Here is an 18,118-nt window from a genome sequence, read left to right as displayed (position 1 = left end):
TGTGGTTCCACTGATAAAAAGAAGCCACAGACCAATGGGATAGTTAAGAAGAAATGGACATAGTAATTCCAATGATGAAATCACCATAGCCTTGACACTGACATCCTACTGTGTGACTCTGACCGAGCCACCTTCCTCTCTGGGCTTCAGTTACCTATGGGCCTATGCTCTACTTTTTCTGAATTAGAGAGTATCTCAAGAAAGTCTTCCACAAAGCTCCTAGCCCTCTCCCCTCTATGTGCTTTCCCTGGGAGAGCTCATCCACACTCTTGGTTTTGCCTACCACTCAAACTTAATATCCCCCAAATTTATCTCCAACTGAGACTACTCTGTGACTGAACATTTCACAGATGCCGCAAATCCTCCATATCCAAAGCCAGACTCATCACCTCACTCTTTGAACCTGCTTCGCATCCTCCAGGGTTCCTCTACTCCGTGAAAAGACACCTAATCCACCCATCAACTCAAACCAGGAACTTGCCTCTTTTTCCCTCCCTGTCTACAGCCAACCAATCTCCAAGGCCCTATTCCACCCCTTCTTTTCCATGCCTGTTGCCACTGTCCTACTTCAGGCCTCATCAGTGTCCAGACAAAAACAGCATTCTCATTAGTCTTTCCCTCTCCAGGCTATGCTTCATACTGATTACTTCCTGAACTTTCTAGCCAGCAAATCCCACCCTATTTCTCACCTTAGAACCTGCCCACGAATTTTTACCACCTACTGCAGTGTTTCATAGTTTGCCTTTGAGAAATATCTGTTCTGCTGGGTCTTAAGGGACACTATCCATAGAAAGCTAATGAGAAACAAAAGCAAACAGGTTTTTTAGTGGTTCTTATTCTTACCCAAGCCTTTAATATGTTCATGAGTGTTGAGACTTTTCAGTGGGAGCAGAAGAAAAGAGTTTTTCTTACATAACGTGACTGGAGAAGCTTCTTCACTGAACATCTAACAGGACTAGTTAGCCTGAATTTTGGCAAACACTGGCCTAAATGATAAAATCAAAGGCACATAAGGGCTTCCATGTCTTATGCTTTTCAGGGGGGCTTCCCATACCCCAGCTTCATTCTCTACCACTCCTCCACCCACCCCCATGCACACACACCCATACTCCAATACTGAGCTCCCTGCTACTTTCCAAATATAACACATTATACCCTCATGCCACAGAACTTGAGTATTGCTGTCTCTCTGCTTCCCCCACCTAGTTAACTCCTTCTCATTAAGATCCAGCCCAATTCACCACCTCCACTGAGAACCTGTCTCCCCAGCCTGTTACCCCATGCACACTGAGCTCCTCTTTATCAGAAAATCTATCAATGTTGTAACTATTTACGTGTGTGGATCCTCACTGGATAGTATACTTTCTTGAGAGAGATGACTGTGCCTAATGTCATCTCCAAAGCTAGAAATTGAATGAAGGCTTTTTTTAAAACCATACTATGCAACAGGCCCTCTACTGGGCCTCTTGTTCTTGTATATCCCTCAAGACAAGCCTACAGTGAAGATCTTTGCTGTCCAAACAGCCACAGGTGGTTACTGAGGGCTTGAAATATGGCTAGGCCAAATCGAAATGTGCTAAAACTGTAAAATACCAGATTTTGAAAACAATACTAAAAAATGTAAGATATCTCAATGTTTTATACTGATTACATGTTGAAATATTTCGTATACAATATTGGTTTCATCTGCTTTTTGCTTTATTAAAGTGGCTACTAAAAAATTTAAATTACATGTGACTAGCATAATATTTCTACTGTACAGCGCTGTGGTGGATACTTTTATACGCATTTTAGGAACAAGGAAACGGAGTCTCAGGGAGGTAAATTGCCTTGTCCAGAGTAATCCCACGAGTCAGTGGCACAGCCCGTAAAGCACTGGAATCCAGGATTCTGACTCCAAAAACTGAATTCATTCCACCTCGCCTTTAGGTACCAATCCACAACTGCTCGAGAGGAAATGCAGGCTCTGCGGGATGGGGCTCCTCTCCACACCCCCACACAGGCGGGTCGCAGCGCCTCACATTCACTCACCATTGCGCATGAAGTAATCCTCCACTGCACCCCCCAGCCACTTGGCCTTCTCCTGGCTGTGCACACCCCCGAAGCCATTCTCCACAGCGATCTGTAAACACAGGTCCAAGCCCATCACGTCAACTTGGGAGCAGACTTGGAGTTGCCTGGAGGCCGCTTACGCCGCCCAGCCAACTCCTCTTACGCCGCCTAGCCAAGCCTCAGGCACCTAGCCCAACCAACTCCTGTTCTGCCCCTGGCCCTAACCTTGACCTTGCCCTGGCCCCAACCTTGACCTTGCCCTGGTCCCACTGACCTGCAAGGCCGGCCAGGCCTCCAGGGCCGCGCAGACCCCAGCCCGGAAAAGAGCTCGCGCATCTTCTGCAGCGCCCGCCATTATCCGGCCCCGGTCCACGTGACGTCCCGGCGGCCCAATCCCTCCGTAGCTCGGCCCAGGCAGAATGAGACGCAAGCCGAGCCTGAGAACACAGGATTCTCTTTTCCGCAGACCTGGCAGCAAGACTAGAGCAAAAGAAAAATCTGTCAGAGCGATCAATGACACCACCAGAGTCACTCACTTCAATCAAAGGACACCAGACCTGAAGGACGTGTGGGGCCATGGTTTCCGGATCCGTGGGTACTGCGGAGGAAATATGTGGGGAACTTATTACAGATACAGATTCTAGGCCCTGGGGCAGAGGACTCAGTGAGTATAGCCTTAAAACTCTGCATTTAAAAAAAGCATCTTAACATCTGCATAGAATACTGCGACAAACAACAGTAAAATACAATTAGCTCTCCCTATGGGGGGCAGTCCACATCCGTGAATTCAACCAACCTCAGATGGAAAATATTCAGGAAAAAAAATGCATCTGCACTGAACATGTACATACTTTTTTCTTGATATTATTCCCCTAAACAATAGAGTATAACAACTATATACATAGCATTTACACTTTATTAGGCATTATAAGTAACCTGGAAATTATTTATTTATTTATTTATTTTTATTTATTTATTTATTTTTGAGACTGAGTGTCACTCCGTGGCCCAGGCTGGAGTGCAGTGGCGCCATCTCGGCTGACTGCAACCTCCACCTCCCGGTTTCAAGCAATTCTCGTGCCTCAGCCTCCGGAGTATCTGAGATTACAGGTGCCCACCACCACTCCCGGCTAATTTTTGTGTTTTTAGTAGAGACAGGTTTCGCCATGTTGCCCAGGCTGGTCTCGAACTCCTGGGCTTAACCACTTGCCTAGGCCTCCCAAATTGCTGGGATTATTTATAGACGTGAGTCACACCTGGAAATAATTTAAAGCACACAGTAGGATATTCATAGGTTATACGCAAATACTATGTCATTTTATATCAGAGACTTGAGCATCCATGAATTTTGGTGTTCTCCGGAGGTCGTGGAACCAGTCTCCCACAGATACCCAGGGATAACTGTACGTTTTTCTGAAGTGCACAAGAACATTCTCCAGAACAGATCATACACTAGGCCATACAATAGGCCTCAATAGATTTAACAGGATTGAACATACAAAGTATGTTGTCTGACCACAATGGAAAGAAGTTAAAAATCAGTAAAAATAAACTTACAAAATTCACAAACATGTGGAAATTAACACACTGCTAAGCAACAAATGGGTCAAAGAAAAAAAATCACAAAGAAAATTAGAAAACACTTTTAAATGAATGAAAACAAAATGCATGAGATGCAGCTAAAGCAACACTTAGAGGGAAATCTTTAGTTGTAAACATGCATATTTAAAAAGAAGAGCCGGACATGGTGGCTCATGCCTGTAATCCCAGCACTTTGGGAGGTTAATGTGGGAGGATGACTTGAGCTCAGGAGTTCGAGACCAGCATGGGCAACATAGTGAGACCCCCATCTCTAAAAACAATTTTAAAAATTAGGCCAAGTGTGGTGGCTCACGCTTGTAATCACAGCACTTTGGGAGGCCGAGGCAGGCAGATCACTTGAGGTCAGGAGTTTGAGACCAGCCTGGCCAACATGGTGAAACCCCATCTCTACTAAAAATACAACAATTAGCCGGGCATGGTGGCAAGCACCTGTAATCCCAGCTACTTGGGAGGCTGAGGCAGGAGAATGGCTTGAACCTGGGAGGTGGAGGTTGCAGTGAGCTGAGATGGTGCTGTTGCACTGCAGCCTGGGAGACAGAGTGAGGCTCTGTCTCTAAATAAATAAATAAATAAATAAATAAATTTGAAAACTAGGCCAGGCATGGTGGCTCACACCTATAATTCCCGCACTTTGCGCGGGCAGATCACCTGAGGTCAGGAGTTTGAGACCAGCATGGCCAATATGGACAAACCCTGTCTCTACTAAAAATGCAAAAGTTAGCCGGGCATGGTGACACACACCTGCAATCCCAGCTACTTGGGAGGCTGAAGCACGAGAATCGCTTGAACCCGGGAGGCAGAGGTTGTAGTGAGCTGAGATCACTCCACTGCACTCCAGCCTGGGTGACACAGTGAGACTCTGTCTCAAACAAACAAACAAAATTAGATGAGCATTGTGGCATATGCGTGTAGTACCAGCCACTCAGGAGGCTGAGGTGAGAGGATGGTGAGCCTGGGAGTTCAAGCCTGCAGTGAGCCGTGATTGTGCCACTGCACTCCAGCATGGGGGACAGAGCAAGACCCTGCCTCAAAAAAATAAAAATGAAAGAATGATATCAAATTAATAACCTATGCTCCCACTTCACGAAACCAGAAAAAGAAGAGCAAAGTAATCCCAAGGCAAGCATAAGAAAGGAGATAATAAATATTAGAACAGAAATAAATGAAATAGAGAATTGAAAAACAATAGAGAAAAGAAAAAACAGTGAAAGCAAAAGTCAGTTGTTGTTTTTGTTTGTTTGTTTGTTTGTTTTTAGATGGAGTCTGGCACTGTCACCCAGGCTGAAGTGCAGTGGTGCAATCTCAGCTCACTACAACCTCCCCCACGTTCAAAAGAGTCTCCTGCCTCAACCTCCAGAGTCGCTGGGATTACAGGCACATGCCACCATGCCCCTCTACTAAAAATTTTTGTATTTTTAGTAGAGACAGGGTTACACCATGTTGACCAGGCTGGTCTCGAACTCCTGACCTCAAGTGATCTGCCCACCTCAGCCTTCCCAAGTGTTTGGATTAGAGGCGTGAGTCACCGGACCTGGGTGGTTATTGTTTTTTAGAGATGAAGTCTTTTTTTGTTGCCCAGGCTGGAATGCAATGGCACAAACATTGCTCACTGCAGCCTCAAACTCCTGGGCTCAAAGGACCCTCCTGCCTCCGCCTCCTGATTAGCTGGGACTACAGGAATAGGCCACCCTGCCTGGGTAGTGTGTGTGTGTGTGTGTGTGTGTGTGTGTGTGTGTGTGTGTGTGTGTGTGTGTGTTGGGAGGAGGTGTCTCACTTTGTTGCCCAGGCTGGTCTTGAACTCCTGGTTTCAAGCGATCCACCTGCCTCGCCTCTCAAAATCCTGGGATTACAGGCGTGAGCAACTGCACCTGGCCAAGTCAGTTATTTGAAAAGATCAACAAAATTTACAAACCTTTAGCTAGACTGAGGAAGAAATAAAAGAAAGAAGACTCAAATTACTGAAATCAGGAATGAAAGAGGACGTATAATTACCGACCAGTCAAAAAAGACCACATATTGTATGATACCATTTATATGAAATATACAGAATAGGTAAATCTATAGAGACAGAAAACAGATGAATGGTTGCCCAGGGCTTGGATGGGGAAAGAATAGAGTGTGACTTCTGAATGGCTTCAGGGCTACTTTTGGGGGTGTTGAAAGTGTTCTAAAAATTAGATGAGGTAATGGTTGCTGTTATGAGCTAAATTGTGTCCACCACCCCCCAGATTCATATGTAGAAACCCTAATCCCCAGTACCTCAGAATGTGACCGTATTGGGAGATAGAGCCTTTAAAAAGGTAATTAAGGTAAAATGAGGTTGTATGGGTGGACCCTAATCCATTATGACTGATGTCCTTATAAAGAAAGGGAGATTAGAACTCGGTGCAATGGCTCAGATTGCTTGAGGCCAGGAGTTCAAGACCATCCTGTGCAACGAAGCAAGACCCCCATCTCTACAAAAAAAAAATTTTTTAAATTAGCTGGGTATGATGGCTATAGTCCCAGTTTCTCAGGAGGCTGAGGAGGGAGGATCACTTGAGTCCAGGAGATTGAGGCTGCCGTGAGCCATGATTGTACCACTGCACTCCAGCATGAACGACAGAACAAGCCCCGTCTCAAAAACAAAAAAACAACAAAATATAATAATAAGAGGAGATGAGGATACAGGCAAAGAGGGACACCAGAGAGGTGTATACACTGGGACAACTATGTGAACACACAGTGAGAAAGCTAAGGAGAAAGCCAAGGAGCAAATCAGAAGAAACTATACTAAAAGCCATTGAATTGCACACTTTACTTATTTGTTGATTTATTGATGAAAGTATTTCCTTAAAATTAGAAATCTAATTTACAAATTACAAATTTTTAAAAACTGACAAATGTCACAAACATCTTCTAACCCAGAAAAATAAAATGTTATTTTGTTTTTGTTTTGTAGAGGCAAGGTTTCACCATGTTGGCTAGGTTGTTCTCAAACTCCTGACCTCAGGTGAGCCGCCTGCCTCAGCATCCCAAAGTGCTGGGATTACAGGCGTGAGCCACCATGCCCGGCCAAAATAAAATACTCTTATTAATTACCTGATTCACCTCTCTACTAATTTTTCTACATTTTTTGATATCAAAGAGTTTATAGAACTCTTCATATGACAAGTATTTTATATTTTCTAGAGAGAACACAAAGAATTCAATTGATTTCAATTCAGTTGGGTAAAATTTTTTATTATTGGTATTTTAGAAAAGTTTCAATTTCACAACTCATTATTAGTAATGTACATTTTAAGCTTTTTGTCAAACTTGGGAAAATTTCTAGTTTCTTTTACATGTGAGCTGTAAGATTTCAGGTTATTTTAACTTCTCTTGCGCAGTGACAACTCTTAAACGCTCTTTAAATAGACCAGGCTCAATAACCAAAGACCTGGAAGTGGCCTGTGCAAGTGTGGGGCCCTGAGGCTTAAGACTGATTAGTTCTACAATAAATCTATCTCTGTGCAATGCCCAGGGAGAAAGGAGCACAGGGACTCATGGGAGTTCAGCAGAGGGTCCCTGACCCAGCCTTGGGGGTTGTGGCAGGCCTCTCGGAGGAGATGACACATGTGCTGATTTTTAAAGTTTGAGGAGAATTTTGCTGGGTGATGGGGAGTGTGTGTGTATGGGGGTGGAAGGTGTTACTGAAAGGAGGAAAGAGCCTTCTGTGCAGGGGAAAAAATGTGTGCAAATACACAGAGGCAGGAAGCAACATGGTATGTGATGATAATTAGAGTAGTTCCAGACTGAGAACCTCAGGGGCATAGCCTCCTCAGTAGCTCCAGAGACTCAATTTTTGTAGAGTCAGCAACATAGATTGAGTTCAGAGAGGCCCAAATGAAGATATTGAAAACCTCAGTTCAAGTTCCCACAGTCTGAGGCCTCAAACATACACAGAGAGAATAGGCCTGCTAGATATCCCCACACTTGGAGTCCCTCTCCGGGTTGTAACAAACCAAGGCCTCTGAATGAACCCTGAGATTTAGCTTTGAGACTGAAGTCCAAGGCCGAGTATCCTAAGTACCAAACGTCTTCACCTTTTTTGTGACTTGAACTCCCATTGGCAATCTGGTAAAGTCAATATAACTCTTCACAGAATGTTTTTATTTTATTTTAAAATTTCTGAGGCAGGAGAATCGCTTGAACTCGGGAGGTGGAGGTTTCAGTGAGCCGAGATCGTGCCACTGCACTCCAGCCTGGGCCACAGAGCCAGATTCCGTCTCCAAAAAAAAAAAAAAAAAATTCTTTTGCAGAGACCAGGTTCTTACTATGTTGCTCAGGCTGGTCTCAAACTCCTGGGCTTAAGTAATCCTCCCTCAGCCTCCGAAAGTGCTGGGAATACAGGCATGAGCCTAGCCCAGAATAATGTTTCTAAATGCATACAATAAAATATAGGTTCACAAAGGAAGTCAAGTATGGTAAAATACAGTTATCAAAATATTACAAAAACACCATTCCAAATTGCATATTTGTTTCCCAATTTTAAAATTGCAATCAGGCCAGGTACGGTGGCTCACGCCTGTACTCCCAGCACTTCAGGAGGCCAAGGCAGGCGATCACCTGAGGTCAGGAGTGCGAGACCAGCCTGACTAAAATGCTGAAACTCTGTCTCTACTAAAAATACAGAAATTAGCCGGGCATGGTGGTGCACAGCTGTAGTCCCAGCTACTCTACTCAGGAGGCTGAAGCAGGGGAATTTCTTGAACTCGGAGGCAGAGGTTGCAGTGAGCTGACATGGCACCACTGCACTCCAGCCTGGGCAACAGAGTGAGAATCCATAAAAATTAAAAAATAAAAAATAAGGAAGGAAGGGAGGGAGGGAGGGAAGAAAGATACAGACACCCCAAAATTCTATGCATAATGCTTTATAAGTCCGTGTATCCCAAACTCAGCTCTCAGTATGACACCTCAGGCTGAGCTACAAGATTAAAATGCAGGTTGAACCACCACATTGAATGTGCAGAGGATGCTTCCAGATAGAAAATTTCAGCCGGGTGCAGTGGCTCACGCCTGTAATCCCAGCACTTTGGGAGGCCAAGGTGGGTAGATCACGGGGTCAGGAGTTCAAGACCAGCCTGGCCAACATAGTGAAACCCTGTCTCTACTAAAAATACAAAAATTAGCCGGGCGTGGTGGTGCGTGCCTGTAGTTCCAGCTACTCAGGAGGCTGAGGCAGGAGAATCTCTTGAACCCGGGAGGTGGAGGTTGCAGTAAGCCGAGATCACACCACTGCACTCTAGCTTGGGCAACAGAGTGAGACTTTGTCTCAAAAAAGAAAAGAAAAGAAAATTTCAGATTAGGACCAAGCCTGGGATCCCAAGACAGAGCCCACCAGACAGACATCCCTAGGTGAGGCCATCACATCCATATCTCCTAGGCTTGACCTCAGGCTAAAATCTCCAGACTGGGCTTCTAGTACCTGAGCAGACTGAGCTCTGAAACTGGCACTTACTCAGTGAGAGGCTTAGTCATATGTCAGACAAAATATCAGGCTCCCATATCAAATCTTCTCCCAACTGAAACACTAGAATGAGTGTCTCAAGAGCGAACCATCTGGGCAGATTCCTTGAGTCCAGGAGTTTGAGACGAGCCTGGGCAACATGGCAAAACCCTGTCTCTGAAAAAAATACAAAAATTAGCAGGACATGGTGGGACATGCCTGCGGTCTCCAAGCTACCCTGGAGGCTGAGGTTGGAGGATCAGCTTGACCCCAGGAGGCGGAGGTTGCAGTGAGCAGAGGTGGCAGCACTGCACTCCAGCATGGGTGACAGAGCCAGATCCCTGTCTCAAAAAAAAAAAAAAAAAAGAGTGAACCATCAACATGCAAACCCTCAACCTTAAAGTCATGTCCCCATAATGCCCATAATGAGCCTCTAGGTAGAGCCATGGGACTGAGTCCCCAAACTTAGCTCCTTGAAGGAGTATGGGGACTGGGACTGATATCCTGCAAGTGGGCCCAGGGTGAGTTCCCAGAAGGACCCATCACATACTAAAGCCACAAACTCGTGCTCCCCGCTGAAAGTGTAGACTGAGCCCATGTTCTGAAACAGCTTCCCTCAGACTGAAAACCTAATGTCTGAACCTGGAAATAACATGCCCAAGGTCGGGCGCAGTGGCTCATGCCTGTAATCCGAGCACTTTGCGAGGCCGAGGCGGGCAGATCACTTGAGGTCAGGAGTTCGAGACCAGCCTGGCCAACATGGTGAAAACCCATCTCTACTAAAAATACAAAACTTAGCCAGGCGTGGTGGCAGGCGCCTGTAGTTCCAGCTACTTGGGAGGCTGAGGCAGGAGAATTGCTTGAACCTGGGAGGCAGAGGTTGCAGTGAGTTGAGGTCACGCCACTGCACTCCAGCCTGGGCGACACAGCGAGACTCTGTCTTAAAAAAAAAAAAAAAAAAAAAAAGTGAAAACATTATCCAGACGTGGTGGCGCTTGCATGTAGTCCCAGCTACTCGGCAGGCTGAGGCAGGAGAATCGCTTGAACCCGGGAGGCAGAGGTTGCAGTGAGCCGAGATCGTGCCACTGCACTCCAGCCTGGGTGACAGAGTGAGACTCCATCTCAAAAAAAAAAAAAAAAAAAAAAAAAAGCCCAAAAGGAGCCCTAGACGGAATCCTCAGAGAGAACCGCTGGTATGCACCTATGGTAGCCATGAGATTTCATCTCACAGACCTTAAGCTACAGGGAATGAAATTAATCAAGGGCCCCAGCTGCTGTACTGAAATCCACCCCCGTATTTGCGCAGACATTGCTTGCCATCATCAGCTGAGTGCCAAAAACTACCAATAACTGAGTGTAGCAGGGATACTTTGGCAACTTTGGCTCAAAGAATCCTGGATAATTGCTTGAGCCCAGGAGTTCAAAACCAGCCTGGGCAACGTGGTGGGACCCTGTCTACAGAAAATCAAAAAATTAGCTGGGCATGGTGGCGCACTCCTATAGTCCCAGCTACACTTGGGAGGCTGAGGTGGAAGGAGTGCTTGAGTCAGGGAGTTCGAGGCTGCAGTGAGTCGTGATCTTGCCACTGCACTCCAGCCTGGGCAACAGAGTGAGACCCTATCTGAAAAAAAATTCTTTTTAATGGAAGAAAGGAGCAGTTTGTTAGGACTGCTTTTTTTTTTTTTTTTTTTTTCCCGAGACAGAGTCTCACTCTGTTGCCAGGCTGGAGTGCAGTGGCGTAATCCGGGCTCACTGCAACCTCCACCTCCTGGGTTCAAGTGATTCTCCTGCCTCAGCCTCCTAAGTAGCTGATATTACAGGCACATGCCACCACACCCGGCTAATTTTTGTATTTGTAGTAGAGACGGGGTTTCACCATATTAGCCAAGATGGTCTCAATCTCTTGACCTTGTGATCCACCCCCGCCTTGGCCTGCCAAAGTGCTGGGATTACAGGTGTGAGCCACCACGCCCGGCCAGGACTGCTTGGACATAAGAGAAATAAAAGGTTTGAGCCAGATTCGATGGCTCACACCTGTAATCCCAGCACTCTGGGAGGCCAAGGTGGGAGGATCACTTGAGCCCAGGAGTTTGAGACCAGCCTGGGCAACAGGGAGACCCTGTCTCTACAAAAAATAAAAATAAAAATAATAAGCAGATATGACTAATTTACTGGCATGGCACATGGTTATAGTCCCAGCTACTCTGGAGGCTGAGGTGGGAGGATTGCTTGAGCCCAGGAGGTCTAGGCTGCAGAGAGCAATGATCGAAACAGAGTGAAACTCTGTCTCAAACAAAAAAAAAAGAGAAAAGAAAAGAAAAATAGAAAAATAGAGGTTTCTATCTTGTTTAAGCCATCATTATTTGTTGTCTCTTTGTTATGTGCCATCACATCTGATGCCAGCTGAGCCCTCTTGAGTGAGTCAATGCCTGAGCTCACTCAGAACTCACTCGGAACTCCCAGACTTCTCTGAGGAGTTTGAGTGCCGCTGGGCGCGGTGGCTCACGCCTGTAATCCCAGCACTTTGGGAGGCCGAGGCGGGCAGATCATTTGTGGTCCGGAGTTCAAGCCAGCCTGGCCAGCATGGTGAAACCCCGTCTCTACTAAAAATACAAAAATTAGCCAGGCGTGGTAGTGTGCACCTGTAATCCCAGCTACTTAAGAGGCTGAGGCGGGAGAATCACTTGAACCTGGGAGGCGGGGGTTGCTGTGAGCCAAGATCGTTCCACTGCACTCCAGCCTGGGCGACAGAGCGAGACTCCGTCTCAAAACAAAACAAAACAAAAAAGTCTGAATGCCTATGCTGAGCATCCAACAGTGAGTGATCTAGACAGAGCTCCTGATTGACTAATACAATGAGATTGATCTCAGGTATACCAGTGCCTGAGCCTCTGAACAGAATACCAAAAAGCAGGTGGCCCAAACAGTTTCTAGACCAAACCCCTAAAATGATTTCCCCAGAGTTCCCTGAAGAAGCTCCCCAAGCTGAGTATAACAGACTCAGTTTGCAGAATTAAGTTTCAGATCCCCATACTAAAGCAATACTCTGAGCTCTGCAGAAGAAAGTCATACTACCAACCTTAGAATGAACCTTGGATGGAGCACCAACCTGTCATATCCAGAATGAGCCCCTTGACTGTGCCTAGCAGATAGAGTACCCCTCGCAGTCAGAGCCTCCAAACTGAGTTCTACAGACTAAAATTCCCAGGTAGAGTTCTCTGAAACTGATCTGCCAAACTGAAGTCACAAATTGAGTCCTTCAGGCTAGGACCTCAGACTAACTGATCTACAATAACAGCCCTTAGTGGTCACTCAGGTTGCTCAGATTGAACCCAAGTATAGGCCTCCAGAGTGAGTGCCTAGAATAGGCCCCCAAACTGATACCCCAGGTTGAAATCTCTAGAAGAAGCCCCTATCGGGAAACTGAGATAACCACTGACAATGTTGAAACTTATCTGAACCCTGTATTCCTGGAAATCAGCCATGGTCAAAAAATTCCCCAACCCTTCTATAGGTCTGTATCTGAAAACAAAACAAAACAAAACAAAACAAAGATAAATGATTAATAAAAATAAAAAATAGGTTGGGCATGGTGGCTGACGCCTGTAATCCCAACACTTTGGGAGGCTGAGGCAGGCGATCACTTGAGGTTCGAGATCAGCCTGGCCAACATGGTGAAACCCCATCTCTACTAAAAATAGAAAAAATTAGCTGGGCCTGGTGGCATGCACCTGCAGTCCTAGCTACTCGAAAGGCTGAGGCAGGAGAATCACTTGAACCAGAGAGGTGGAGGCTGCAGTGAGCCAAGATCATGCCACTGCACTCCAGCTTGGGTGACAGAGTGAGACTCTGTCTCAAAAAATAAAAATAAAATAAAATAAGAAAAAAATAAGAAAAATCCCCCACCCTTTTGCTCTCCAGAAAGGGCTCACCACAGAGGACCTCTCTACTCCCACATAGGCCAAGATAAGAGTCACCTTCACCTTTCCTCAATGACTCAGAAAAGACCGGTCTTTATCCTTCCTCATTGCCCCAAAAGACTCCTAGATTGTCAACCCTTGTCTACTTGCCTCCATAAAATTCCAGTCCCCTTCCTTTTCTTTGAGATGCTTCTCAATAGTGTATGGTCTCCCTATTGCAATAGCCTGAATAAAATAATCTCAATTGTCCACTGCATTTTACCTTTTACACCACCAGACTCCATCTTTACACCTAGATATGTTGTACTCAGATCCTCAGAGAAACTGCCTAATTTATTCACTCATTCTTTAAATATTGATTGAATGCTGACTATGTGCTAAGCACTGGGGAGCCAATAAGACAGACAAAGGCTCTGCTTCCATAGGACTTATATTTGAGTGAGGATAAAGGTGGAGGGAGGGTGGTCAGGGAAGGCACTTCTGAGGATGTAACATTTAAGGTAGGCCAGGCGCAGTGGCTCACGCCTGTAATCCCAACACTTTGGGAGGCCAAGGTGGGTGGATCGTATGAGGTCAGGAGTTTGAGACCAACCTAGCCGACATGGTGAAACCCCATCTCTACTAAAAATACAAAAATTAGCCAGGCATGGTGGCCTGTGCCTGTAATCTCAGCTACTGGGAAGGCTGAGGCGGGAGAATCACTTGAACCTGGGAGGCAGAGGTTGCAGTGAGCCAGGATCAAGCCACTGCACTCCAGCCTGGGTGACAGAACAAGAGTCCATCTCAAAACAAACAAACAAACAAAAACATTTAAGGTGTGCTCAGATGTAGAGCCAGAGAAAGAAGGTTCCAAGAAAAGGAAAGAGCAAACACAAAGGCCAGGGTGATAGTGCTTAGTATGAGAGGGAAAGAGCTACAGGAGATGAGGCGAATGCCACAGGCAGGCAAGAAGTTTGAATTTTATTTTAAATACAATGGAAAATATTCTATGCCAGGGAATGAAGACATCTGACTTTTATTTTTGAAAGATCACTTTGGCTATTATATGGAGAAGGAATTATAGAAGGGCGTAAGTAGAAGCAGAGAGACCACTGGGAAGCTACTATAATAGTTGAAACAAGCCAGGCACAGTGACTCATGCCCATAATCACAGCACTTCGGGAGGCTGAGGCGGGTGGATCACCTGAGGTCAGGAGTTTGAAACCAGCCTGGCCAAAATGGTGAAACCCCATCTCTACTAAAAATACAAAAAAAAAAAAAAATTAGCCAGGAGTAGTGGTGCACACCTGTAATCCCAGCTACTCAGGAGCCTGAGGCAGGAGAATCGCTTGAACCTGGGAGGCAGAGGTTGCAGTGAGCCGAGATTGCGCCACTGCACTCCAGCCTGGGCAACAGAGCGAGACTCCATCTCAAAAAAAAAAAAAAAAAGTTCAAACAAGAGACAATGGTGGTTTGGTGTAGATTAGAGATAGTGGAGACAGAGAGATATGGACAAATTCAGGATAAATTTTAGAGGTAGAACCAATAGCACTCTATAATAAGTTGAGTGTAAAGGAGGTGATAGAAGAGATGATTCTCAGTTTTCTAGTTCAGTAACTACTGGTTATACAGATGGGAGAAGGTGAGAGGAGGGAAGAACTTGGGGAAGAATATCAAGATTTCTGTTTTAGACATGTTCAATTTGAGGTGCTTGTGAGATAATCCAGTGGAGATAGATGATAAGGAGGCAGTTCGTTCTACAAGCTCAGAGAACTTCAACATTTAGATGTCAGCAAAGGAGACTGAGAAGAAACACGTGTTTCTAGGAGGGATTTTTGATTGCCAGATGCTACTGAAAGGACAAGTAGGATGAGGAAAAAAAAAAACAAAAACCTGTCTGTTGGATTTGACATGACATCTTTGGTGACTTTGACAAGAATAGGTTCTATGGAGTGGTATGAAGCTAGGCTGCAGTTGGTTGAAGAGTGGGAGATGAAGTGGAGAGAGTAATATGTAGCTTACATCTGGAGAAGGTTTGCATGAGAGGAGCAGAGAAATAGGCAGTAGTAGGAAGAGCTCATGGTATTCAAGGGAGCTCTTAAAGATGGTATATCGACCAGGCCCGGTGGCTCACACCTGTAATCCCAGCACTTTGGGAGGCCAAGGCGGGGGGTGGATCACCTGAGGTCAGAAGTTCGAGACAAGCCTGGCCAACATGGTGAAATCCCATCTCTACTAAAAATACAAAAATTAGCCGGGCGTGTTGGCAGGTGCCTATAATCCCATCTTGGGAGGCTGAGGCAGAAGAATCGCTTGAATCCAGGAGGTGGAGGTTGCAGTGAGCCAAGACCGCACCATTGCACTCCAGCCTAGGCAACAAGAGCAAAACTCCATCTCCAAAAAAAAAGAGATGATACATAATAGAGCACATGCATGTGATGATGAGAATGGGCTCAAAGAGGAGAAACTGGTGATGCAGGAGACATGAGAGTCACCTAAGGAGCAAAGATTTTGGGTAGATGAGAGGTGCCAAATGCCAAAATAGAGGGACTGGTCTTTAATATTAGGAGGGACAGTTCCTCCATGTGAGAAGTCAGAAGAAGAGGAGGTTGGGTGCAGAGAGGATTGTAGATTTCATGGTGAGAGAAGGAAATTCCCATTTGAATGTTGTGTCTACCTACCTTCTTTTTTTTTTTTTTTTTTGAGACAGGGTCTCACTTTGTCACCCAGGCTAGAGTTCAGTGGCACCATCATAGCTCACTGTAAGCTCGAACTCCTGGGCTTAAGTGATCCTCACAAGCTCACCTTAGCCTCCCAAGTAGCTAGGACCACAGGTGTGTGTCACTGTGCCCAACTCTACCTTCTTTTTTTTTTTTGAGACGGAGTCTCGGACTGTCGCCTGGGCTGGAGTGCAATAGGGCAATCTCGGCTCACTGCAATCTCCGTCTCCTGGGTTCAAGCGATTCCCCTGCCTCAGTCTCCTGAATAACTGGGATTATAGGCGCACACCACCACACCCGGCTAATTTTTGGTATTTTTAATAGAGATGGGGTTTCACTTTTTTGGCCAGAGTGGTCTCGAACTCCTGACCTCGTGATACTCCCGCCTTGGCCTAACCAAAGTACTGGGATTACAGGCGTAAGCCACCGTGTCCAGCCCAGCTCTACCTTCTTAATGAAGGGTGTTGTGAGGCCATCAACTGAAAGTGAGGACAGAGCCTGGGATGAGCACAGTTTGGGAGGAGAGGAGGAGGTATGAAATAGTTATACCTGGCCGGGTGCGGTGGCTCACGCCTGTAATCCCAGCACTTTGGGAAGCCAAGGTGGGCAGATCACCTGAGGTCAGGAACTCGAGACCAGCCATGATCAACATGGTGAAACCCCATCTCAACTGAAAATAGAAAAATTAGTCAGGCGTGGTGGTGCACACCTGTAGTCCCAGCTACTTGGGAGACTGAGGCAGGAGAATCACCTCAACCCAGGAGGCAGAGGTTGCAGTGAGCTGAGATTGCACCACTGCACTCCAGCCTGGGCAACAGAGCAGGACCCTGTCTCAAAAAAAAAAAAAAAAAAATAGTTATCTCTGAGAGTGGAGAGGTGATCATAGCAGGATTGCTATGAGTCCTGGGTACTAATACTTATTTGAGGTCTGCAATCAATACTTTATAGTGGAAATCATTGGCTTGTGTTGGTTTTTTGTTTGTTTGTTTGTTTGTTTCGTTTTCTCTAACAGCATTCAGCTGCTCTCTTGTAGAGGTAGAGAGTAACCTGGGTTGTGTTTGGCCAGATGAGTATAAAGATGAGACAGATGGGCTGTGTTTGTTTTCTATGCTGTGTAACAAGTTACCACAAAGTTAGAGACATAAAACAACACACATGTGTTACCTCACAGTTTCTGTGTGTCAAGAGTCAGAGAACAAATTATCTGGGTCCTCTTTTTCAGGGTCTAACTAGGCTGCATCGTGGGTGTCAACTGGGGCTACAGTCTCATCAGAGGCTTAACTAGGGAAAATATCTGCTTCCAAGCTCCCTCAGACTGTTGGAATAATTCATCTTTTGTTTCTTTAATATCTCCTGTATCATATCAAAGAAGAATTAATCTTGAAGCTATAGGACCGAGGTCCTCATTTTCTTGCTAGCTTTCATCCAGAGTTTGCTCTCAACAGCAAGTAATGAGTTTCTTGCCACATGGCCCTCTGATAACTTGGCAGCTTATTTTTTCAAAGCTGACAAAAGAGAGTCTCTGTAACTCCAGTATACCAAGATGGAGTCTCAGCAAACTGACATCCCATCACCTTTGCCATATTCTATTGTTTTTTATTTATTTATTTATTTTGTAAAAACAGAGTCTTGCTATGTTTTCCAGGCTGGTGTTAAACTCCTGGGCTCAAAAGATCCTCCCACCTCAGCCTCCCAAAGCGCTGGGATTACAGGTATGAGCCACTGCACCTGGCCTGCCATATTCTAGAAGGCTAGAAACAAGTCACAGGTTCTGCTGACACTCCAGAAGATAAGATTACATAGGACATAAGCACCAGGTGGTGGGGATTACTGGAGGTCACTTTAGCATCTGTTGGCCACAAGGGCTAGAATAGTAAGGATGTTTGCAAGAGAGTGATTATAATGATGAATAATGAAATCTAAGCTGAGTGTATTAGTTTTCTATTGCCACATAACCAATTACCACAAATTTAACAGCTGTAAAAAAAACACACATATTGTCTCCCAGTTTCCATGGGTTAGAAATCCGTGCACAGCTTAACTGAATTCTCTGTTCAGGGTCACACAGGCTGCAATCAAGATGTTGTCCAGGACTACAGCGTCATATGAGGTTTGGGTCCTCTTTCAAACTCACATGGTTGTTGGCAGAATTTAGCTCTTCGTGGTTGTAGAACTAAGGCCCTCAGACCCTAGGAGCCGCCTGCCATGTGGCCATCTCCATAGGTAGTACACAATAGCATAGCAGCTTCTCGCTCTTCAAGGCCATCAGTTTGAGTTCTTTGCATGCTAGCAAGATGGAGCCATAGCTGTATCTAGAGAGAGACAGAGAGAGAGGTAGGGGCAGGGCAAATCAGAGGAGTGAAATCCTATCATCCTGG

The 18,118-nt window shown here is 45.6% G+C and overlaps 3 protein-coding genes across 44 annotated transcripts in view; all 3 read right to left on the bottom strand.

The window, feature by feature from the left end:
• TSR2 (TSR2 ribosome maturation factor) overlaps nucleotides 1-18,118 on the bottom strand; it is a 1,158,091-nt gene that overhangs the window by 2,588 nt on the left and 1,137,385 nt on the right. For 21 of the 42 annotated variants that reach the window (XM_050777075.1, XM_050777070.1, XM_050777072.1 and 18 more), the window contains exons 2-3: nucleotides 2,327-2,425; nucleotides 2,032-2,122 (exon numbers count right to left, since the gene is read on the bottom strand). In XM_050777075.1, the coding sequence (XP_050633032.1) occupies nucleotides 2,032-2,122; nucleotides 2,327-2,407 (172 nt within the window). In that variant the 5' untranslated portion in view covers nucleotides 2,408-2,425. Of the gene's footprint in view, nucleotides 1-2,031; nucleotides 2,123-2,326; nucleotides 2,445-18,118 lie in introns of those variants that run through there. The other 21 variants (XM_050777083.1, XM_050777090.1, XM_050777085.1 and 18 more) reach the window with 4 other exon arrangements.
• Nucleotides 1-18,118, bottom strand: part of GNL3L (G protein nucleolar 3 like) — a 517,777-nt gene that overhangs the window by 129,644 nt on the left and 370,015 nt on the right. The window lies entirely within an intron of this gene.
• Nucleotides 1-18,118, bottom strand: part of MAGED2 (MAGE family member D2) — a 645,534-nt gene that overhangs the window by 384,437 nt on the left and 242,979 nt on the right. The gene's annotated exons all lie outside the window — the stretch shown is intronic.

Source organism: Macaca thibetana, chromosome X, assembly GCF_024542745.1.
Source record: "Macaca thibetana thibetana isolate TM-01 chromosome X, ASM2454274v1, whole genome shotgun sequence".
NCBI lineage: Eukaryota > Metazoa > Chordata > Mammalia > Primates > Cercopithecidae > Macaca > Macaca thibetana.
Note: the sequence above shows the minus strand (reverse complement) of the source record. Positions and strands in the feature narration are given on the sequence as shown.